Here is a 23,060-nt window from a genome sequence, read left to right as displayed (position 1 = left end):
ATCTGCCTGTTTCTAGAATTCTTCCAAAGCATCAGAGATTCTGATGTTAAGAAAAGTGACAGAACAAAATCTGTTTTTTGTGAAATATTCACTCATAACAGAAGGATGGATCAGATAAATATTCTGGAATTCTTAGAGGATTCCTAATCTGAATACATCTTGATTTCTGACTGTGCCAAATGGGTGACCACCACTGTCTGATCCACTTCCCTTTTTACTATGAGGAAAAATGGACCTGTTTCCGTGGCTGCTATTTGGAGGAGAGTGGAAGCACCCAAACCAGACTCTTAATAAAGATTATTATCCAAATTGCATTTAACAAGGATGGTAACAGACATTCTCATCAGCCTCTGCATTTTACTCATATTTCCCCCCTCTTCTGGGGATAACTGCCTCGCTGATCCTGGTTCATTATCTCTCCCCCTCTCTGAGAGTCTCAAACTGAAATTTCATAGTAAGAACACAAACATTGCTGTGAATATAGGGAACCAGACATGAGGAAAAACCCTCTCCACACACTTTCTTACAGAAAAAGAGCCCACAAATATACAACTCACGTAGAAGCTTTGGAAGGAGAAAAGTACTTGTGAAAGTATAATAAACAATGATAAATATATAAGTGAATCTTTAAAATAAAATACAAACCCCATAAAGGTCTGAAACAAAATTATAGTTTGTATCTTTTCCATTAAACCTCTACACAGTTATTTTAACTTTAAAAGGGAATAAAAAATAGGAGAACTGGCAAAAACATTTGGTCATGTATCTAAAATACATGGTTTTTTTCTTGTACATCAGGGCATTTTCTGTACTTAAAAAGTATTATTATGAGGCTTGCAGATTACAGATTAATGTTAGCTTTCATTCTGTCCTCCTGTTCAGAAAGTTTATTACAAGGTTTGGATGCATTGACTTTCATAAGATGAAAAGTTGCAGACTGTGACTGCATGGAGAACTATTTCTGTAGGAGAGAAAACATTTACTACCCTTTTTTAAAACATAACACATCGAGTATGCTCACATCACACATGTTCAGACTTTCAAGAACTGAGAATAAAACTGAAAATAAAATCCTGGTAATTTTAATGGTGATCAGCTGTTTAAAACAACATTTAGTTATGTAGTAAATCCTGTAATGGAATATTATTCTAAATGTAATGTAATTTTAGAATAGTACACTCATACGTCATGTTACACCTAATCAACTCCCACTTATTCCTAAAGCAAAAGTAAGTTTGTCTGATTTTAAGTAGTGTATATTATTACCCTTGAGTCACTGACATGGCAGAACAAAACATGTTAAAATACAATAACCCTTGTGCTTATAATTCTGAAAACTGTTCAAAATTTCCAGCATGACAATTTTAATCTTAACATTTCAGTGCAATGGTTTATTCTCGCGAATGAAAATGCTTTGTTAGTAATTTACACAGTAAATGAGAGATTAAAATAATAAACAAGCCAGCAGCAAATTAGATTTGAAATAAACTTTGAGAGGATGCTAACAATCATTATGGATCACTATGGAAAACCAAAATATACAGAAAACAGAAAATAAAAAGCTTAGCTATAGTCGTCTTTGGAAGGCATGGAAACAAATGCTAATGTCATGGAGGACCACAAATTTCAAGCACTAGTTGCAAGAAAATTAACTTTGAAATGTTAATAATGACAACGTAGCAGTAAAGGATGGCACTGCAAGCAAACAGCATGAGTGATATACGCTGGGAATGGTTTTAGTGGACAAATCAGAGAGAAAAACAGATTCCCCAAATTACAGAGGCATTGGTAACAGTGCCTTCTGTACCTGAGAGTTCCAGAGGGAGCTCTGATGCCACCTTCTTCTCTGCCACGTTGTTGCTATCAAGGGTTTCTGACTGACACCCCACTGCGTCCTTCCCTTCAGAGCAACTATTCTCTCCTGCAGAAGGATTTGTGGTGCTGTCATCAGTGCTGGAGGTCACAGAGTTACTTTTATCCCCAAGGGCTGTTGCCTCTACAGTAAAACGCACAACAAAACTTTAGGGATGTTCTTTATTATGCCTTAGGGTGTCATTTGGCATCATCCATAGAAAGCAAGTTCAGCAGCTTTGCTTGTTTGATAATGCTGAAAACCAGCAAGCTTTTTCCCTTCCTTTTTTTCGTTATGAGATTGTATTGTCTCAGAATCAAAGAACAAACCAACTGTGAGCAGGAAAAAGTTAAAAATCGTGGCTTTCTACAAACATGCTGATCACAACCTGTAAGTGCCACCAGTACCTCACGGCAGGGTATCTAGGAGCCAGCTGTATAAAAGTAGGAAAGTTGGTGAAATTACTTAACAACTCCAACAAAGCACAAAGCAGAAAGGAACTGACAAATATCATCTATCACACAAATACCTTGGAGAATCATACAAAGAAACTACTGCATCAACACCTAAATAAATGTGGGGCTCACTTCACTTAAATTGAGCTGTTAAAGCACAGTCAGTTTCTTTACCTTCTGTTCTCTCTTTTTCCACATCTTGCTCACTGTGTGTTTCCTCAATTTTATCCTGGTCTCCAGATTCTTCCTTGTCTCTCTCAGCATCTGTCTGGTCATTATCAACATCACTTTTGGTCTTTTCTGCTTCCTCATCTCCTGTATTTTTATCTTCCACTATTTCTCCTTTTCTTGCTCTGATAATGTCCAAGATTTCGTCTACAATATAAAGCATCTTGTCAGCATGAAACAACAAACCACCTACAGAGCCACAGAGCACAAATAACATGACATAAATCCTGCTTCTGATGTAAGATAAACTAGACTTGATTCAAAGTGCAGCATCTATTCCCATTACACAAAATATTCCTACCATTTGCTGCAGAAAGGAAAGACTTGTTGCTGCCCCTTGCTTTGTTTGTAAGGTCTTCTGTCACATCCATGTGCCGATGAATTTCTTCACGCATTTCGTCCAGGGTTTTGCATAGGTCAGCTTCCCAGTAATCCTTGTCCAGGCATTCAATTAACTCTGCCAGCTGGATCTTTGTGCTGTAGTACCAGATCTTCTTATCCTTCTCACTTTCTGAATCTTCCTCTCTGTAGGAGTATTTAAAAAATATTGATTTTAAAATATTTGGATAAATGACAAAAATTGCTATCACCTGCTTTCTGCAGAGCACTATGAAATGTCAATACCTGAGTGTGAATAAACAAATCACTTGCTCATATGCACCCAGTTTAATATCAATATTCCTTTCTTGTTTCCTTCCCTTTCTTCATCCCCTCAGTTCTCATGGCAACTTCCTCAGGAAAGCTTTGAAGTCTCCTTAAAACTGGTTTGTCCAATCTGACAACAAGATTTATTCTTATTATGTTTACTATTTCTGTAACCAGTAATTTACTACTAAGTCTGAGATAATTTGTAAGTCCAGAATCCATAATGGTTGTTTCTAACAGCATATTCAGGAAAATACACAGAAAATTCGAAGTACAGAATATCACATTCATAAAATATTTTATATTGGCATCCTACAGCACCCACCTGTGAGAGCACCAGTAAGGAATGAGTCATAATACAACCCCTTTGAAAAGATCAAGGGATTTCCACATTTTCAATCTGAAGTACTCACGACCCCATGAATCCAGAATTACTGGTGCTAACAGCACCTCAGCAGGGCCACAGACCCAAGGGAGCTCCAGCAATACCCCAGGTAACAGGCTCTCCTGGAGCCTGCAGGGCACAGGGAGGATGCTCCAAGTGGCTCTGCAGCTGCTGGATTTCAGCTTGGCTTGGTCCACCCTGGAGAGCAGCAGTAGCTAGATCCAGGCTGGCATGAGCCCATCCACTCATTTCCACAGCACATCCCAGTGCTCCCCACACCGTGTGGGTGCCACTGATTGCCAGCCTGGCCCTCACCTGGGCAGAGGAACTAAACTACTGCTGCACTTGCACCCCCTGCTCCAGCACTGCAGGCCTGTGGCTCACTGGGAACCCTAACCCAGAGTGCTGACAGCAATGGGAAGCTGACTGTAAATCTCAAAGATCTGCCTTTGTGGGGCTGGTTGCAGGTTCCTCTCTACTGGTTCCCTTCCTGTGGCTTTTATGTTAAAAATGGCACAAACTGGCTTCAGGGATTCAGAAGGACAAACAAACTTAAGGCAACTTGATTGCTGTTGATCTACTGCCTCCCACTCTGTATTTGTGAAACAATTAATATTTGCAACTCAAACAAAACACTACTGAAATAAGGTCGTTACGAAGTTAATAGAGGCAGTATTACACAAAATTCAACTACTAACTTGTCACAACCATTATTATGGAAAAGACTTTTGGTTTGAACATAAAATCTGGTGTTCTGCAAAGAAACTTGCATCTCTCTCATAAAGGCCTTTGCTCATGAAAAGCAACTAATTCTGCTTTACCCATTTACTCCTCTAAACTGCCAACATCCCATTAGTTTTAACCATACCAACCTGTTACATTTGACAAGTTTTCTCAGAAAACAGCTTATTTCAGGAAGACTGTCACATACAACACACCAAAATGTAACAGCTGAACACCGACAATCATTTAACTCTATGGAATATTCTAGGCCTGTAAACTTCCATGTCAAAGAAAAATTACTGTTTAAGCCATGTTTCCTCTAAACCAAGAGTTATTTACTAACAACAATAGGAATGACAGCACTTTCATTACTGGTGGTGAACAAAAGCCACAGAGGAGGAAGATAAAGGCAAACATCCAAAAACCAAGATGGAGGGGGAGATGAGAATGCAAGAATAGGGCTTTACACAGTGAGAGGAAATAAAAGGATGAAAAAAAATGCTTAACTACAAAGGACAGGGAATGGGTGCTTTCTGAGCTTTCCCTGGCAAGTACCCAAGGGAAATGGCAACTGCAAGACCCTGGCAGAGCAGCAGTTGTAAGGCTGCTGTACTCCTGTAGAATATGATGCTGTTATTATTCTATTTCTTAACTGACCAAAAAGGGAACTTGAATATTTCATTTTGAACCCCTCTGTTGTAGCTGTTACAGGATTATTTGCTAGAGAGATAATGCCATTTATACATCCTCTTATATGACCTAGATATGCAACAATATAAATGCTTTATATAGAATGAGAGAGTCACTTTGGCTGGAAAAGACCTTTGAGATCAAGTCTGACAATATATTCTCGTCTCTCCATGAGGAAAGGCTGTGCCTGCATCCATCTGCCAGAGAAGCATCTTGTACATATTGCTTCTATTTTCATAGTGATCATCCAAGTGTTTTCTTATTTTCATGTTTCTCCCCATTAAGCAAATCTGAGACTGCTCCTGGTGCACTAATGCAGCCAGGGTGAGTATGTGTGTCACCTGAACATCCCAAGCAGCATCTGGCTTTTCCCTTCCCATCAGCCCTTTCTATTTCAGGTTTGCAAGGTTCCATTGGACTGAAAAGCAATTAACTGCTGTTTTCAGTTACCCTGGATAACTCAAGAAAAAGCCTTCAGCACCAGTAAAGGTTTGCTGTATTGCAGACCAGTAAACCCTGAGGCTCAGTGTGCAGAGCTGAGACATCAGACCACCAAGAGTATTCTGCAGAAAGCACCTAGAACTGATCCCTCCATGTGTGATTTGAGTCCTGCCCATTAAAGAACTGCTCAGATAATAATCTAGACACAGACAATGAGCTTATCCAAGAGTATTTTAATACCCTTCTACTTCATTTGTATCAGGGTTTGAGCATAAAATTTGTTTTGAGCTGAAGACTATCACAACCTTAACAAGAGAATTTCAGGAATTAAAGAGTTTTCTCTTGAAAATGCACAGATAGAATGTGGAATAGCACAAACTGATTGGTCTGTGTGCTTACACCAAACTCATCTCTGGCCACACTTCTTTCCAAGATTCAGATGTGTGCCAGGGGAAGACTTGGAGCACACAGCAGGAATCATTCCATCAATCCATCTTGGCCAACTTAGATAAGACTTAAATTAACAATTATATAATTCCAACTAACTTTCCCTTAACATCTTCTTGTGTTTACTAAAGGGACACAACAGAGGGGACATTTGAGGGGCTGTCATAAAAAGATGGAAATATCCAAGGCTGCACAAGGACCAGTTCCCAACGTTTTTTCCGGCCAGTCCAGACAGACTCGCCAGCTTGGTGCTGGACAGGGGGACTCAGCTGAGTCACACACAATATGTGAGGCCAAGAAGGGAGAAAAGAAGCACATGACTTTCCTACCTCTTTCAGCCTCCTTGGCTGCCAGGAACTATTCACTGGCAGGCTGCAGAGACAAGTTTAAAACCTGATAAAAGTGACCTAGAAGATAATCAAAACTTTCAAGTAAGGTGATATCAAAGTACTTAGTACTAGTAGTAGTAGCAGATACTTCCTAAATTCCATGATGATACAGTTGGAAACTAAAGAATTCAGGAAACTGTTTAAAGCAATCTATTCAAATGAAGACCCAAACCCTTGTTAATTAACTGGAGAAAATAGAGGAGGACCCTCTAAGAACATAAACAGCATGACAAATCTTGCAGAAAAAAAAGCTGAAACTGCTTTTGTCTGTTGAGGAAGATCCATACAACTCAGGAATAACAATGTGTGTCCTATTTCTGCTATCAAAATGAAAGCCAAACAGTGTTTCATTATCTTCTTTTGCAGATAATTGCTAAATCCAAAGCATCTCAGTATTTCTATGATGATAAACTTGTTAAAACACTGCAGCAGTTTAGAAGGACAATGCAAGTCAAATTCCCAAATTTCCTGAGTTAATAACTTGCAAAATAATCTTCACAAGTAAAACAAATGCAATTGACCCAGAAGCATTATCCTTAATTTGTAAACAGCTTGAAACAAAAATGTCAGGAATTAATTTGCTCTTGGCGTGTTTTTTGTTTTAATCTTGTTGATATTTGTTCATGAGGAGACTCCTTCAGTGTCCATTTTTCCATCTCTGTGAAACAGAAGAGGTGGAAAATAGAAACAATCCCACAATGATGGGCTTAAAAAAGGCAAGTGATGGAAATAAAAGTATCAGGGAACAAGCTTACAAAACCCTTTAAAAGGTAGGAAAACCAGCAGTAGGTTGGATTTATGACATTTAAAGGGGGAGAGGGGAGAAGAAGTAAAAAGCTCTGAAAACCCTTTTGAGAAACAAAACCACCAAGAATTTAGTATTTCAGTTCTCCAATCCTCCTGGGTAGAATTTCAAATTGGTATTTGTGCAGATTATTTTTAGATCTATTAGTTTCCTCTGATACATTTGATCACATGGCATTGGGGAATATACTCTAGTCCTTTTAATAAAGTTGATATGATAATATAATTTAATGAATCTCAGGTTTTAGCATTTGGCAGTTATCCCTTAAGTTACCATTCAGTTATCCAAGATATCAGGTGTGGTTTGATCCTGTTTAGTGTGTATATATAAATAAATAATAAAATATATGCAAAAGGTTGGGTTTGCAATACAGCATGCTTACTGAATTTGAAAAATGAAAGTACAGAGTTTAATGTCTATGTGAGTTATTAAAGTTGCATTTCCCTGGAATTAAATTGTGCACTACTTTCGCCCCCTTATGATACAATTTGCCCACAGAACACATAAAAGTAATACAAAATATTGGTTTTTAAAAATTCAATACATTTAATTTCTGAAGATGTCTCTTCTAAGTGCAGTTAAAATTACTACCAATGTGCTAGAAAGAAACAACTCTCACACGTGCAGATTTCAAAGGATCACGAAGCACCTGCATGATTCATTTGAGTTTGAAGTATGTTGAAGTATTGCCTGTATCAAAACCTTCTGAACATCAAATACTCCACTTCAGTGGGAAAAAAAAAACATTGTTTCACAGATCAAGTTTGGTTAAAAATAATTACCTATCTGCCTACATACAGGGAGGAAACAAAGTCTGCTCATTTATCTCAAAATCCTCAGTGATGTGGATTTTTTAATGTTAATTCCCAGACCTCTGCCAGTACAGGAGAGCAGTGAAGACAAAACCATCTTTAGAACAACTTTTTCCTCAAGAGTTTGAGGGGGAAGATACAAAACCAAGGCAGAGGTAACCCTAAATTATTAAAGCACAAGTAACTAGAGCAAAAATAATCCCAGTTATGTGTCCTTTATAACCAGGCTCTTTGTGAAAATCAAAATTTCAACACATTTTCTGAAAACAAAAGGTAGGAAATTCTGTATGAAGGAATGGAATAATTGGGATATCAGCAGCTTCAGGTGCTCATCACATCCTGGTGAACCACCTCAATGATCCACCCTTACTGTGGAGAATGTAACTGAGTATAAACATGAAGCACATATATAGCAAAAAAGAAGAGAAGAGTATAAAAGATTCCCTGCATCCTTTGAAAGGTTACTTGGCATTACTGTGACATTTATAACCCAGAGAAACCAAAAAAGATCAAACATGGACTCTTTTTTTAAGAATATGAAAGAAGAACACAGGAAACAGAGCAGAGATAATTAACACTTAAAGCATCAGCTGACAATACTCCAGAGAAACAGCCCCACATTTTAAAGGAATACCATGAGCCCTTAGAAGTGTCTTCTTTGCAAGATGTAACACCATCAGCAGACCTCACAGTCCCTTTTAAACACGCTGGCTACTATCTTAACATTCACTGTAACCTGCTTTGTATGAAATTCTGTTAAGGTACCCAGCTGTGGTTTATTTTCTCTTTAACACTGAATGGAAAACTGTGTTTCTGTGTTTTGAGAGCTCTGCTAAAATCTCTATTTGTCCTAATTTAACAATACCATTGATCTTACTTAAATATTGTTTCTCCTCCACTATGAGAACAATTAGGTAAGAACAGTCTTTTATGAGAAAACCAATCTTTAGCCATTTTCCTGTGAAAAATGAATTTCAGATTCAACTTTTCAGGTAAAATCCGGGGCACAATGCCCTCACTAGCAAGGGTTTGATTCCTATTAATATTTTGAGGTATATTTGTATCTTGAGACCAACCAGTAACAAGAAATTGTGTGAAACACACACAGTACCTTCCTCGAAGACAGGCATGATTTTCTACGGTGACATTCTCTGCACTACAGAACAACGTTCAATGCAACATTTTCTGCATTTCTAGGAACAATAACTTCCTTTGAGCACCTCTGAAAGTTTCAGCTTCAAAGGCAGAGCATCAAACTGGTACCAGAACCTGGCAGCTAAACACTGCTTAAGCAGGTGACAGACCACAAGTAGTGTCCTACACACCATGTGATCATAAAAATAATCAAACTTCTTTTCAGTAATTTCTACAAGAAACTGGGGAGTTCTCATTAATATTCCCTTTCTTTACCTCACATTCATGTGTTTTAGGCACATTAATATTAAGCCTGAGGTCCTGTTATTATGTCCTTTTTATGTATAGATTATAAGAATATTAATTTTGGATAAATATGGATTATTTACATGGTCTTTAGTAATCTCCTTACAATACAGCAAGCAACAGTCTTATCTAAAGAAAGAAGAATTTTAAGATGGCAACAGCAATTTAAATATGTATTAAAACCATGATATTATTATTCAGAAACTATACAGTGATTAGCTCACTTACATGATGATTCTCCTGTTCAGGAACCAGTATTTCCGCCTGTGCCTGTCGTATCCAATAGGTTCGTGTCGGATGTACGGTTTGTTTTTTTGGATTTCAGCCACACAGTCAGTCACTCCAGGCACCTTATGTGCCACGCAGACCTCGCACTGCCACTCATCTTCGGGCACCTCCTCCAGGGGGGGTTTCACACACTCCAAGTGGTACACGGCCGAGCAAGTCTCACAGCAAAGCAAATCCCCAAGTTTGTGACAAACCCTACAATGATCATCATATTGAATAACACCTTCTGACATTAACTCCTCACGTGCAATGTTTGTGGTAAGAAACTGATCCACTAAGAACTGCAGAACTTTGATTTTATTCTCTACTGGTCCATAAGGATAGTCCTCTGTCTCTTGGTAAGGAAGAACATGATGGTATTCCTTGTCACTCTCACAATATACCCGCAGAACCTCTGGCCACGTCATTCCATCTATGAAATACAAAGTGGAATTAACGCTATCTTTGAGGTCAGCAGGTCCAAAGGTAGTATTTGAAGTGTCTTCTTCACGTAAAACTGCTTTTAACAGCACTATATGCATCTCTGCCATAAGTGTGCACTGCTCTTGACTTACCAGAGCAGCACAGAAGTCCTCAAAACGAAAAGGAGAGAGGCGCAAAACAGTGCCAAAGTTCCTTAGTACCTCATAGATGGCAATAACATTCATTATGTGCTCACTAGGCACCATTAAGTCCTCTGAGGATTTAGGAAACTCCAAGGGTGGGATATCTTTTTCTTCCAATATTGGAGAACGAGGACGATGTGCTCTCTGTCTTCTCCTACCTGGAATAAGAAACAACAGTAAGAATTTTGCTGTTCACAGGTCAACATGTTTGAACATCTATCATCAATCACTGTGTTAACATTCTGAACTAATGCAAATTAAGGCTTCACAAGCTTCACAGTTACATAAATGTGTTAACTCAGCTAATCATCTTATACTTTAACTAACAGTACGAAAATATAACACAAGATAACTGAAGTTTTGCTTTAGACACATACAGGAATTGCATTTCACGTACAACATATATTCACTGAAGCTTTAAAATGAAATCTAGAAATGTAATTGTTTAAATTACTTTTAAAAAATTGACATTTCCTGCAGCCAAAAAATAATTTTTTCTCACTTTTATTCAACATGACTAGCTTAAACCTGAAACATCAAGCTCCAAACAGGTATTTAGTATTAAATGATTGCAAGTTATTCTCCTCTCTAGCAAGGGCATCCAGAAAAGCTCATTTCAAGCAGATGTTATATGACATCAATTGCAACCAAATTAAAATACAAAAGAGAACCTAAAGCGTGTTGCCCACTGCTTTCTAACTAGAACGTTTCTCATGACTACCTACAAACCAACACCAGAAGGTAAATGTGATGTTTTACAAAAATATTTCAAAAATTCTCTATTTCTCCAAACAAACAAACACACACCCCTCCAACCCACTCTCATGCTTCAATAAAACAGGAGCCATATCCACAGAATGAGGAAGCAAAATTACAGAAGGACAAAGTTTACCAATAAAAGCTAATCCAAAGAGCTGCTTTACTACCTAAAAGAAAAGACACTGAGCATAATTAATTCAGTCTCAGATGTCAATTCAGATAAGATGCTACACTTCCTTCCCTTGGATTCCACTATCCTTGATGCCAAGCAGAAGGAAAAATAAAAGAGGAATGTTTTTTTAATGACACTACCTGACAGATGAAATATTTTCATCTCCTATCAAAATAACCAGCTACATGCAACTATTTCTCAGCTATCAGTTGACAGTTTTAGATGCACTCATTAAGCTTATTTCCCTTTATAGAAAAAAAAACCAAGTTGAGAAAATCTCATCAACCATCATCTAGGTTTAATCCAAGAACTGAGATGAAAACTGGTTTTAGGTCCTCTTACTAAGTATACTAAGATTCTGGTCAACAACTAAATTTCAAAATTACCCATTGTCCACGGACAAGTGTCAGCAGGACACTTCATGCATGGTGAAAAGCTAAATAAAAACTGCAGTTACCCATAGCAGCCATTTCCCCCACACACTTCCTTAAAATGGGACATGTATTAAACTTTGTGTGTTCTGACACTGAATAGTGACACAACCGATAGTCTGGAATTTTAAGATTCACATTCATAATTTCTTAACCAAATTCTGCACATAACAGACCTCCCCAAAAACTCGTTCAAGGAAATTAAGAGATAAAGTGAGTCTCAGACAGCTTGGATGTTACCACTAAATGGAAATGGTTCTCTGTGGCATTTGTTCAACCCATCCTACTCCATTCAATACTCTCAGAAATACAGAAAATAAGTCTAATGTGGGAGAAAACCTGCTAAGGCAGATCCTGCTGAACCTGAAACAGCATCATTAAAACATTAATGCATTGAAAAGGGAAAAAAAAGTTACCAGAAAAAAAAAAAAAAAAAAAAAAAAAGCCACCACTAAGAAATATCTTGATGTACAACAAATTATTCCAGAAAAATAAATCAACCCCTAGACTGGTATGGCAAGAAGGCACCAGACATAGATCTCCCTTTCCAGAGTTAATGAAATCGGGTACAACAAATTACACACCAAACAATATAGAACATGAACTGCAAGATGTTTCCATTACTGAAGTAACAAGTGAACCTCATCTGTGGATAAAAATAACTTTCCAAGTTTGAGTTCTGACTGTGGAAAGCGAAGGAATGCTTCTATGACTGTCTTCCAACATGCCTCTGCACTAATAAATGGAAAAAGTTTAATCATGGCAAACACACAAAGACAAAGGAGTTTCACAGCCAGGCACGAAGTAAGTGTTCTCTAGATAAAACTCAACTTTTCTATCAACATGATCCAAAATCATATGTGCGTAAGCTATTTAATTAGAAGACCCCAAAGCAAAAGAAGACATGCTCACACAATAAACTACTTTGGGGTCCTGAAGCTTCCTTCAACATTGCACTCACAGTTGGCCATGCAGGACACCACCACAGAACAGATATTCTGAAATCACTGATGGCCCACACAGAGTCCAAATATGACAAAAGCCAACAGAGCTATCAACCAGGATTCTTTCTTTAGCAGAAAAATGTGTGTGTCACACAGTAATGCCATGAAACAGTCCTTCAAGAAAGAGAGCGGCAAGGAGGTTAACCCTGCTTTACCTGAACTAATGAGAAGTGACAAATCCCCCTAGTAATTTTTAGACAAAGATAAACCAGAGTGAAGGTCTAGTGCTGGAAAAATAAATGGATTCCAAACACCAATTTGCTGATGTCTCTTTACCACGAGATAAGCATGGTATAGAATCACAGAATCATTAATGTAGAAAACATCTTCAAGATCAAGCCCAACCATCTCAGCCGCACCACCATGTCCTCAAGTGCCACATCCACACATTTCAGAACACCTCCAGGGGTAGTGACCTACACTAGTTTCCTGAGCAGCCTCTTCCAGCGCTTTACAACCCTTCAGAAAAACAAAATTTCCTAAATATAATCTAAACATCTGCTGGTGCAACCTTAAACCACTTGTAGATTTGTCACATGAAATTAATAGGGGCATAAAAAAAGAATTTAAAGCAAGGCATTCCTAATAGGTTCTGAAAAAGTTAATCTCTAACACTTCCTCTTACAAAGGAAGCACATTGGTTCTATTACAGATCTAGAAGAAATGTGTTATCAGGATATAAATGTGTCATAATAGCATAATAAAGAATTGTACTTTGGTGCAAGCACAATACAACCCTGTGGCTGCATTAGTCACACCATTCCATCTCCTACTTAAATCAATTTGTGAATTTTCATGTTTGTTTTGGTATAAAGAACAGAAATTTCAAAAGCAATAATAAAACAAACAATAGGAAAAGCAGACTGGGTTATAAAATGTGTGCTTCATTTGTGGTAGGCCTCACTGTTGCAGCACATTATGATATTGTGCACCTCAACACTCCCCATCCACACTACAAACCACACACCACAGCTCAAGAGCTCAAATAATTTCTCTTTTTGGACACTGAACTGCTCTGAACAATTCTCAACTAAATATAAACTGGTTTCCAGAGCTAAAAAAGGCAAGTATTCAAAGATGCAGAATATTTTAGAAAGAAACTGTATTTTTCTCAAATGACTTGATGGCACAGCATTTAAAATCTTTCTATGCTGGGTTTTTTTCTTTCCAATTTTACTTTCAATTTGTTATTAATATTTTCTATACTGGAGACTAAGAGAATTTGAAGTAGAGAAGAGAGCCACAAACTGTGATTTGGATATTCAGAAATTCCCAGCAATTTGTGCTTAAATGTATTACTGGCCAATACATCAACTGTGATCTCAAGAAACACTCAGACACCCTAAAAAAAAAAACCTCAAAAGCCCAAACCAACAAACCCCAAGCAATCTAATAATCTTCAGTGAAAAGGATGGACATTCTCTGCCAAGGTGCTCATAAATCTTGAAGCATTGCAAGTGGCTGCTCAACTGAAATTAAAAGTGCAGGTCAATGGAAAATATAATGATGTCAAAGTGCTACAAGTCTCTTTCTCGAGCTGAAATGTTGGTATTTTACTGGTTGGGTGGATAACCTTTCTTCACTGCTGGTTTTTCAGTGTGCTGACAACCCTCACAGCTCACCCTGCTTTGGAGCACTTCCACCTCCTGTGTGAGGGTTTTTGAAGACCACAGTCCATGTTTATCCAACTGTGTCTCATAAACACACAAAAAAATCCCTCAAGCATTGACAAATGTCTCCCTACAATAAACATATACAATTTTTAAAGCTCTTTACTCTCAAAGACAATCTTCTTTTTCATGAGGCAAGTGGGCCAATATTTAAATTCAACATTCAGTGGCAGACACAAAAACCCACAGCCCAACAAAGAACTCTGGCCACTTCAAACTAGAATGAAGTTTAAATTATTTAAGAGATACTAGGATTTGACATTTTTTTTTTATTATTTTTTAAACTTGTTGTCACTTGTCAAGGATTTGGGCCCCCATGGAGAATTTTTGTTTCAAATTGAAATTGTAGTATGTACTATTTTGTTTAACTCCATAACCACCAAGAGGATTGTAGAGCAGGTGCACTGGCAGGTTACTTTTCCTTTAAGCACCATCACCTGACTGACCAGACTTTAAACTGAATTTTCATGTAACTACTCTAAATTCAAGAAATCTACTCTCAATTTACCCACACTGAAGTTTCCCAAAACATACTCTTGTTTTATTATATGCAAATTAGATACTTCTGAGATAGTTAAGATGCAGAAACTAAGTCTTTGAATCAAATTTCACTTCCAAGTTTGAGGGAGTACAAAAGGAGAAAATGTCCACTTCTACACCACTCAAATTCCATAGCTTTATTTGGTGGAAAAAAATTTATTTGCCAATAGCTTCCTGCTGCCACAGCTGGAATACTGACAGGATCCAGATCCCCTGGAGTGTCTGAGCACTATATTTCTATTGAGCACAAGCTTCTTAAAAATGTCAAGTCCTTCACTGGTTGTCTCTCCCCAAGTGCTGAAGCAGTCTGCGGTGGTTACCTGTCCCTATTTTGAATTCTCTAGTTGAAGAGCTGCCTATAATTAAGATTAAAGAGTAAACAATTCTATTTCCATGGCACATTATAATTATCAGATACTGATAATTATAGTCTACACTTAGGATAACCTATTAAAATAATTTATATTACAAATATTTAAGCAAACACACTAATGATATTTGAAATAAAACAAAGTTACTCAAATAACAATCTGAACACCCAAAATCAGAATTTACTTTAAAAACCCAAATAATTGCTTTATTTTGCATCTACTCAACCTACTTGTTTCAAATGCTGACCCTTTCAGAATTTAGAAATGATAAAGAGTTTAAAAGACAAAAACCTTGTCTCCATTTTCATTCACAGACTGAAAGAAGAAAAGGGAAAGTCACATCTACTCTTCACCACAGGAGAGTACAGAATTTAAAACTACTTGACCCATCTTTAACACATCTGCTGGTTTATACAGAATATCTGAATTAACTATAGACATCAGTGTGCAGAATACAGTTTCATGCTCCTCAGCTTTAGTTGTATTCAATCACCATACACATGTAGGCTAACAAAAATCACAGAAATCCAGTTTTGCCTTGTCTCACTGATGTTAAACACCCCTCCCCTCCAGCACATACAGCCCAACATATTTCAGGTACTGGACTGCTGGATGAACGTCCTACAGAACAAATATTACAAATATTCTGCCAGAACCACTGTCTTGTTTAAACAGGGACAAAGTGGTGGCTGCATAGGTCTGACCTAAAAAATAAACACTGGTTCCAGTCTCTCTTGACTTGAAAGTTCACAACTGGTCTCATTTCTCTTCTCTCAGAACTTTCTCTTCCTCATCATTCCTCAGCACTTGGGCTCTCCAGCTCAGAGCTCCTGCTCACAGTTGCCATGGAGAGGATAAGCTTGGTAGGAGCATTGGGGAAAGAAAAGAGACCAAGGAGTGTCAGATACTTCAGCAACCTGTCACAGGGTGGGGGAAATATAGAACAAACCCCCACCCCTCCAGTCACACTCCACTAACTGACCCCAGAAAAGACTTTCCGTTTTCCCCAAAAGAAGATTTACATTTTGGCTTCAAGTTCCACAAGCCATGTCAAACCACACTACTCTTACATGAAAGTCCATCTTTAGTAAAGTAGAACTGAGCTGATTTTGTTTTCCAGATTGTGAGTCACTGCAAAAACTTCTCAACATAAAGACCAGCAGCCAGTTACATACAATGTCCTGGGAGCACGAGCACTCCTTAGAGAAGATGCCCTCTCCTACATTCTCCTTCCTTCTGAAAACTTTGCCTTTTTACTGCCCTCAGACGACCTGAGACCCTCCTATTTTGGTTTGGTTTTAATAAACACACATTTGCTGTCCATATTATTGCTTTGCACCAGGCACGTTTCAAATGGGACTGTACAGCAACACATGAGTTTTTGTTAGATATCACCGAGAAAACTGGAAAACACTTGATGACAACATGTAAGAGAACCTTTTTTTGGTGTTCCTTCTTTCCTTTCACAGCAGAATGCAGAAACTGGATAGAGCTGCATGTTTGCCACAGCAATATCCAAACTGGTTCTTTAATTAAAAGTCAACCTCTTGGGAGAACATTTGCTCAGCTTCCACCAAAGAAAAAACGGCAGTAAAATGAATGAGTTCAACATAAAATAAGAATATATTATGAAAAGTAGTGCCAAAATAGAAAAATCTAAATATTTTTCTTGGGATGGGCTGAAATTAAAGGCTTTGACTTTCACAAAACACCTTCTTCCCTTTTAAAAATGCCAACATGAAAATGTTTCTAATATTCACAGTCAAAGAGTCTCTTCCAGAAAAAATTTCTAAAAGAATAAGATGCATTTGTAACTACTTGTAGGTGCAGCTCCAATTTGAATATTACTCCACAGTAATCACACCTAACCCAAATTTATTTATTTAGTCCAGAGAAAAGAAAAATTCAGCCATAAATAAAACTTAAAAACGAAACAAACATTCAAAATGAGGTATTCCAAGCACCAAAAAAGCTTTGGAAGTTGAAACACAAATGAAAAAATCACTGGTTAGTAGACTAGATCCTGAGTGCACTCACATCACACAAATTCTCACGTGTTCCTAAAGTAAAATTTGACTCCTGCCTTGCCTTGTACAAAAGTAGGTCTTTATGTTCTTTTGAAACCAAAACTTTTGCCTGCTTCCTTTTTCAGTTTGCACACCTGTCAGCATACACTTTTAAATCAAACTAGGGTTCTCGACTGATTTTACTTTTAAGAATTTAATTTCCCAAGATTATGGCCAGCAGCACTCCCTCAGGAGCCAGGAATACAAACCCCCCCAAGTTCTATGGAATCATTTTAATATTTGGATAACTAATGCAAATGCAAGACAAGCTGCAAGTGAGATCACTCTGAGAAGGACTCAGAGGCACAGCCCTTTGTGCCTAGAACCCAGCAAAGGAAAAAACCCCACAAAACCACAGGTAGCACAAGCAAAATGATTCTCAGGAACACTTAGACAATTTCTTGGGACACACTCAGGATAAACTTTTATAACTAATAAGCTGATAATTAATTTAAGAAGTCAGTGAGTCCTGAAAGCCAGCCCCAGCCTACTAAAATCCACATTTATTCACCTTACACCTGTTCTATGCAACACAATGAATGCTTACAGAATTTTACTGCAGATCTACAAAAAAAGTTTGCTCAATAAAGTCACTGCAGCACACTATCCTTTACAACACACATACTTTGATAAGGGCGAGGTATTTGCTGCTCAGAGCTTGAGATGACTGACAAAGCTCACTTCAGCTAAGTTGCCAATTTACAAGTCAATGCAGCAGGATCAGCCCCAGATTTACTCCCCTGGCCTTCTAAACAATTTCTTTGTTAAGAATCGTCTTCTACATTTTCCAAGACTGGCATGACTACCTAGTGATCCTTCCCCCTAGAGTACAAATCAAAGTGCAGATGGCTAAATGGTAAAATAAGAGCATGCCAGGTTTAATTTAGAGAAGAGGGTAGCCCAGGTAGGATGTTTGGGAGGCTGGTAAATCTTCTCACACGGTAGACAAAAGAGGCTGCATATCTTAATGTCGTATCTCAGTGTCTCCACTTACACAATTCTTCAAGAGCATGAAAACTGTGAAGTAACTGGTTATCAGAAGCAATGGTCAGTCCCTGCAAATGCTCAGACAAGCAAAATCCAACTAAAAGTATTATTTATTGTATTTTAAGATAAATATTGTCTCCCAACTCCGGTGTTATTTGTTTGTTTGACAGACGATCTCAGCTGAAATCTAGATCTATAGCTCTTCCTAAAGCTAGTTTTCTGGTGAAGAAAAATCAATAAACAAAAAATGAAGGACTTCTAGGCATCCTGATTAAAGCCTCCTCTTAAAATTCTGCAACATGTGAAAAATACTTAGTAACTATAATGCAACAGTGACAACCCTCAAGTAGAATGCACATTGGACGGGGACAGCAAAAATGCTTAGTGATACAAGTTATAGAGGATACCTTTCCCAACAGTTCATCCACCTTCTGGGGATGCAAAGGGGCAAGAGGGAAGGGACATTACAAAAACAAAATCCCTCAAAAAGTATATCCAGCAGAATAAAAAGAAAGAATTGTTATTCACACAGTATGTTTTTACTGTACCATGACTAAGTGGGATATTAAGCATTTTCTCTTTTCTAAGATACTGTTTCTTTAAATAGTTTAATAATATTATTTTGTATTACAATAATATTAATTTACTACCATATTATAGTAGAATGTACTCCTACATCTAAGTTCAAAATAAATCATAAGTGTCCCATCAGAGCACAAAACCTGAGGCCTTCTTGGCTAGAGACATTGCTCTGGGATCTTTTAATTCTTTGTTCAACCTAAGTTAGAGAAAACTGTAGCAAGTCCATCCCCCATTTAAGTGGGATGTAATTTACCTGTAAAAGCTTGGTTGGCAGGAGAGTTTGACTGGGATGGCACTTATTCAATACCCAGCTCTCAAAAATACTCTTCAGCCCCTAAGAGTACATCCTGGAAGTGGCTGGAGGGTAAGGGGAGAAGGATTGCTCATCATCTCTTCTGGTAAAAAACCTGCCAATTCCATCAGGAGCCAGCTCAAGCCCAGGGAGGAGACGCTCCTTGGAGCCCTGCAGCTCAGCACAGGAGCTCTGTCACCGTGTTACACTCTGCCTGGCTCCGAGACAAGGATATGAAACAACCCCTGTATCTAAACACAGCTAAGGACCAACTCCGGCTCAGGGAGCACCGAGTCCAGCAGCTCTGGAGCCCCTGGAGGAGACACAACTCCCCAGCCCTGCCTGCTGTGACCTCCTCTGTGCACCGGCCACAGACACAGAGACCCCGATGCGAGCCCAAGCCTGCCCTGCCGCTCAGCGCTGCCCTGAGGGCCGGCATCTCCTGCTGGATCATGCCGAGCCCGAGACTTCCATCGGTGCCACCCTGCACAGCCACGCTGCCAGAGCAGGTGTTTGTCCACGAGAGGCACGGACTGAGCTGAGCTGCCTGGATGAAAACTTTCCTTGCAGAAGGGCAAGAGCGTGTCTGAGAGAAAGGGAAGGAGGGAGACCTTTAGGAAAACGCTGAACTAATGAGAAGCACCAGCACATTGCCAAAATAACAATACAAACGTTTTAACTCTCAAAAACTCGGTATAAGAGCAAAAAGCACCTAAGGATAAAAATGCTTGCACTTACGCTTCTCTTAAGAAAGTTAACTGAAGTCATCCTGACCAAGTGAGAAATAAACATATAAATTATCAAAATGGTTTCTGATACACCTAAATACCATGTAAAACCTGTCTATGCTTGTACAACAATGCACAGAGAGCTATCTTCTGATTTGCCAAAAGACAGCACATTTGAAAAATGGCATACACCCATTCTCTGCAGAACTCATTTTAAACATGGATGCTCATGTAAAAAATATTATCCTGACCTAGCCAGTTAAAATCATAAAAATATTCTTTCCCTGACATAAGCATTCCCAAAAAAGTAATAAAAATGAAAGTTATCGCAACTAAGAAGAAAATGGAGAGTTAAAAGTCAAGAGAGTATTTTAGAGCTTTTTTTCATTCTGTGAAGCCAGATCTCAATCTTTATGCAAAAAAATTCAATTTGATTGCAGGACATTACTGCAACAGGTAAACTAACATAATCTAAAAATTATCTCTAAATAAATTTAGTAATGTATGTACTTATTTTGATTCATTTAGGTTCTGAAGCATATGGATATAAGTTTAAAAAATATATAGACAAACATACAGAGGTTTTTAAAGTACTATTATGAAGTCACAGAATGAACTGATATCATTAACTCACCAAAATAAAAACAAATGACATATTTAGCAGCCAGTACTTTCCCCGTTTGAAAAGTCATCAGCCAACTACTCGGAACTACATTCCTTTTTTAATTACGATGCAATGCATTCACACCAACAACCTGTTCTTCCCCCCTTCCAAACTGGCCAAATACTGGAACAACAGCAGTGTCTGCCACCCTGTAGCCCAAATTACCTATAAGTTGAACTACTCTCCTGGTTTAGGGACTTAAAAAAAAAAAGAAAGAAAGAAAGAAAATAAGAACAAAATAAAATATTCTAAGCTTGAATTCCTTTCTGGAACGAGTTCAAACACATCCAAAGTAGTTAAGTTTAAATAAAAGAATTTTTGAAGCTTCATGAATGAACCAATTAAGGACAAGCAGAAATGCAGGCCTTAAAAATTTCCCAAATTTTCCACTAGAATAAAACAAAAAAAAAAAAATCACAATTATATTTAATGAATTTTAACCCCAACATGAGTTTTAAAGGTTGCCATATCTTAAGATAAACGCAGTATTTAAATGCAAGACCTCTGACTCAACCTCCACCTTTTAATCTTTGTTTTGAACTCAGACTAGGTTTACATCCTTGCAATGAGGCCCTGTGCACTTTTCCCCAAACTATAACAATGCAATCTCCATTTTGAACAATGCACCTCATTTCCCTCCTTGGAAAGCTACTTTTATCTTAAAGCCAGTAGATGCTGGATCCAGTTATAGCTCTGACCTCAAAAGCCTGAAAATTCTCCGTGTTTACAGTTTTTTGGTTTTTAAAGCCACTTCAACTTACATGTGCTTCCTTTCCTTTCAACATCAAGTTGTATTTGCAAGCACAAGCCAGCCTTTCCTGTATGTAATTGACAAGACCTCTTTGCAAGTCATGCCTCTCGTTTCCCTTGTTTTTAAATTTAAACTGAATGCTCCACAACACTTTTGACATTGTTTGCAACACGTCCTGGTGGATCGCGCATTTCTGCGGTCACCAGGTTCTCCATGAATATTTGCAAAGCATCCCCTGGTTCCAGCAAGTGCCGCCCGCCCTCCCTGCTCCTCTCCGTGCACGCGTTTGTGAGCATCTTCCAATGCTCCCCGCGTCCCCGGGGTTGCCACCAGTGGTTATTTGCATACCCCTCTCCCTGGGAGTGCTCGCGGGCATCCCTCACATCCTCGCACGGGAGTGCGGACCGTATTTGCCAGCCTAGAGGGAGCATGTGGGGTGCCCTCGACTTGTTTGAGTTCGCCCACGGACTCTCTACCTGGGGTGCTGCTGTAGGTGCTGTGGCTCCTGAAGCTGCTCTCAGTGCAATAACTGGCATCGTCTTCATCCTCCATCTCTTCGGGGTAGTCAGAGTCGTCGTCGTCCTCCTCCTCCATTATCTCCTCCTCCTCTTCCTCCTCGGAGTCCTGGTTATCCTCGGGGTCTCCCTCCTCCTCCTCCTCCTCGGACACCATGCTCTCCTCCTCCTCCTCCTCGCTCTCATGATCGTCGTACACCACTTTGCTGATGCTCCTCCTGGACGAGGCAGCCCTGCCTTGGCTGTTGCAGCTGCCTCCTGCGCCTCCTCCTCCCCCTGCTCCTGCCGCCCCGGCCCTGCCCCTGCCCTTACCGCCGCTGCCTCCCCCACCGGGGGTGCTGCCGCCGCCGCCGCCCGCCTTCCTCTTGCCGCCCCCCCTGGGCGAGGCGGCGGCGGCGGGTGACGAGGCCTGGGCAGCGCCGGCTCCCTTCTGCTTGGGCCCCGCCGTCTCCGCCTGGGCCGCGGCCGCCCACCTGCCGCGGCTGCTGCCGCGCTGCCGGGAGCGCAGCCCGCCGATGGGGCCTGCCGGGGCCGGGGCGCTCGCCGGAGCGGCGGCCGCCGCCGGCTGCTGCTGCTTGGGCGGCCTGCCGCGCCGGCCCCGCATCGCTGGGCGCTGGCCGAGGGGGAAGGGAGGGGAAGGGCGGCTCGGGAGGGCGCTCGGAGTCCGGACAGGCGGCTACGGGCAGGCTCCGCGCCCCGCGGAGGGCGCGGGGCCGGGGCGGGGGGGGGGGCCGGGCCGAGCGGGCCGCGGCTCAACGCGAATCGCCGGCGCCCCGCTCCGGATCGCCGCCGGCCGCCATCTTGTTCCCCGCCTGCGCCTCGGCCGCTCCGCGCTGACTGGGGGAAGCGGCACCAGGCCCCGAGCGCCTCACGTGACCGCCGCGCCCGCCGCCGCCGCCAGGGGGCGCGCCCGCCGCGGCCGTGAGGGAACCGCCGCGACGGGGCGGCCCCGCGACCACCGAGCCCGGCACCGACACCAAACCCAACCGAACCGAAACCCGGCACCGACACCAAACCCAGACCGAACCGGAACCCGGCACCGACACCAAACCCAGACCGACCACCGACGCCGGATCCGATACCGGTACCGATATCGACCCCAGGCACCGACAACGGCGCTGGCACCGACCCCAACCCGAATCCGAACCCGACACTGACCGCAGGCACCGGCACCGCTCCTCGGCCCTTTGTGCTCCGCTTGCCCCGTTCCCCTCCGCCGGGAGCTGGCGCGCCCCCGCCCCGGCTCGCATCCCGAGCACCGCTCCCTCAGCCGGCCCTGCCCCGGACTCACTCCCGTCTCTGGGCCCGTGTCGGGCTCTCTCC

General features: G+C 40.5%; 1 protein-coding gene across 12 annotated transcripts in view; it reads right to left on the bottom strand.

Annotated features, from left to right (window-relative positions):
- Nucleotides 1-22,606, bottom strand: part of BPTF (bromodomain PHD finger transcription factor) — a 52,556-nt gene extending 29,950 nt beyond the window's left edge. For 4 of the 12 annotated variants that reach the window (XM_030287438.4, XM_072936943.1, XM_072936937.1 and 1 more), the window contains exons 1-5: nt 21,699-22,605; nt 9,541-10,363; nt 2,837-3,060; nt 2,482-2,682; nt 1,808-1,996 (exon numbers count right to left, since the gene is read on the bottom strand). In XM_030287438.4, coding sequence (XP_030143298.4) covers nt 1,808-1,996; nt 2,482-2,682; nt 2,837-3,060; nt 9,541-10,363; nt 21,699-22,341 — 2,080 coding nt within the window. In that variant the 5' untranslated portion in view covers nt 22,342-22,605. Of the gene's footprint in view, nt 1-1,807; nt 1,997-2,481; nt 2,683-2,836; nt 3,061-9,540; nt 10,364-21,698 lie in introns of all 12 variants that reach the window. The other 8 variants (XM_072936942.1, XM_072936940.1, XM_072936946.1 and 5 more) reach the window with 5 other exon arrangements.
- Nucleotides 22,607-23,060: the final 454 nt, after the last annotated feature.

This window comes from Taeniopygia guttata, chromosome 18 (assembly GCF_048771995.1).
Source record: "Taeniopygia guttata chromosome 18, bTaeGut7.mat, whole genome shotgun sequence".
NCBI lineage: Eukaryota > Metazoa > Chordata > Aves > Passeriformes > Estrildidae > Taeniopygia > Taeniopygia guttata.
The sequence above is the reverse complement of the archived record's forward strand: the minus strand, read 5'-3'. Positions and strand labels throughout refer to the sequence as shown.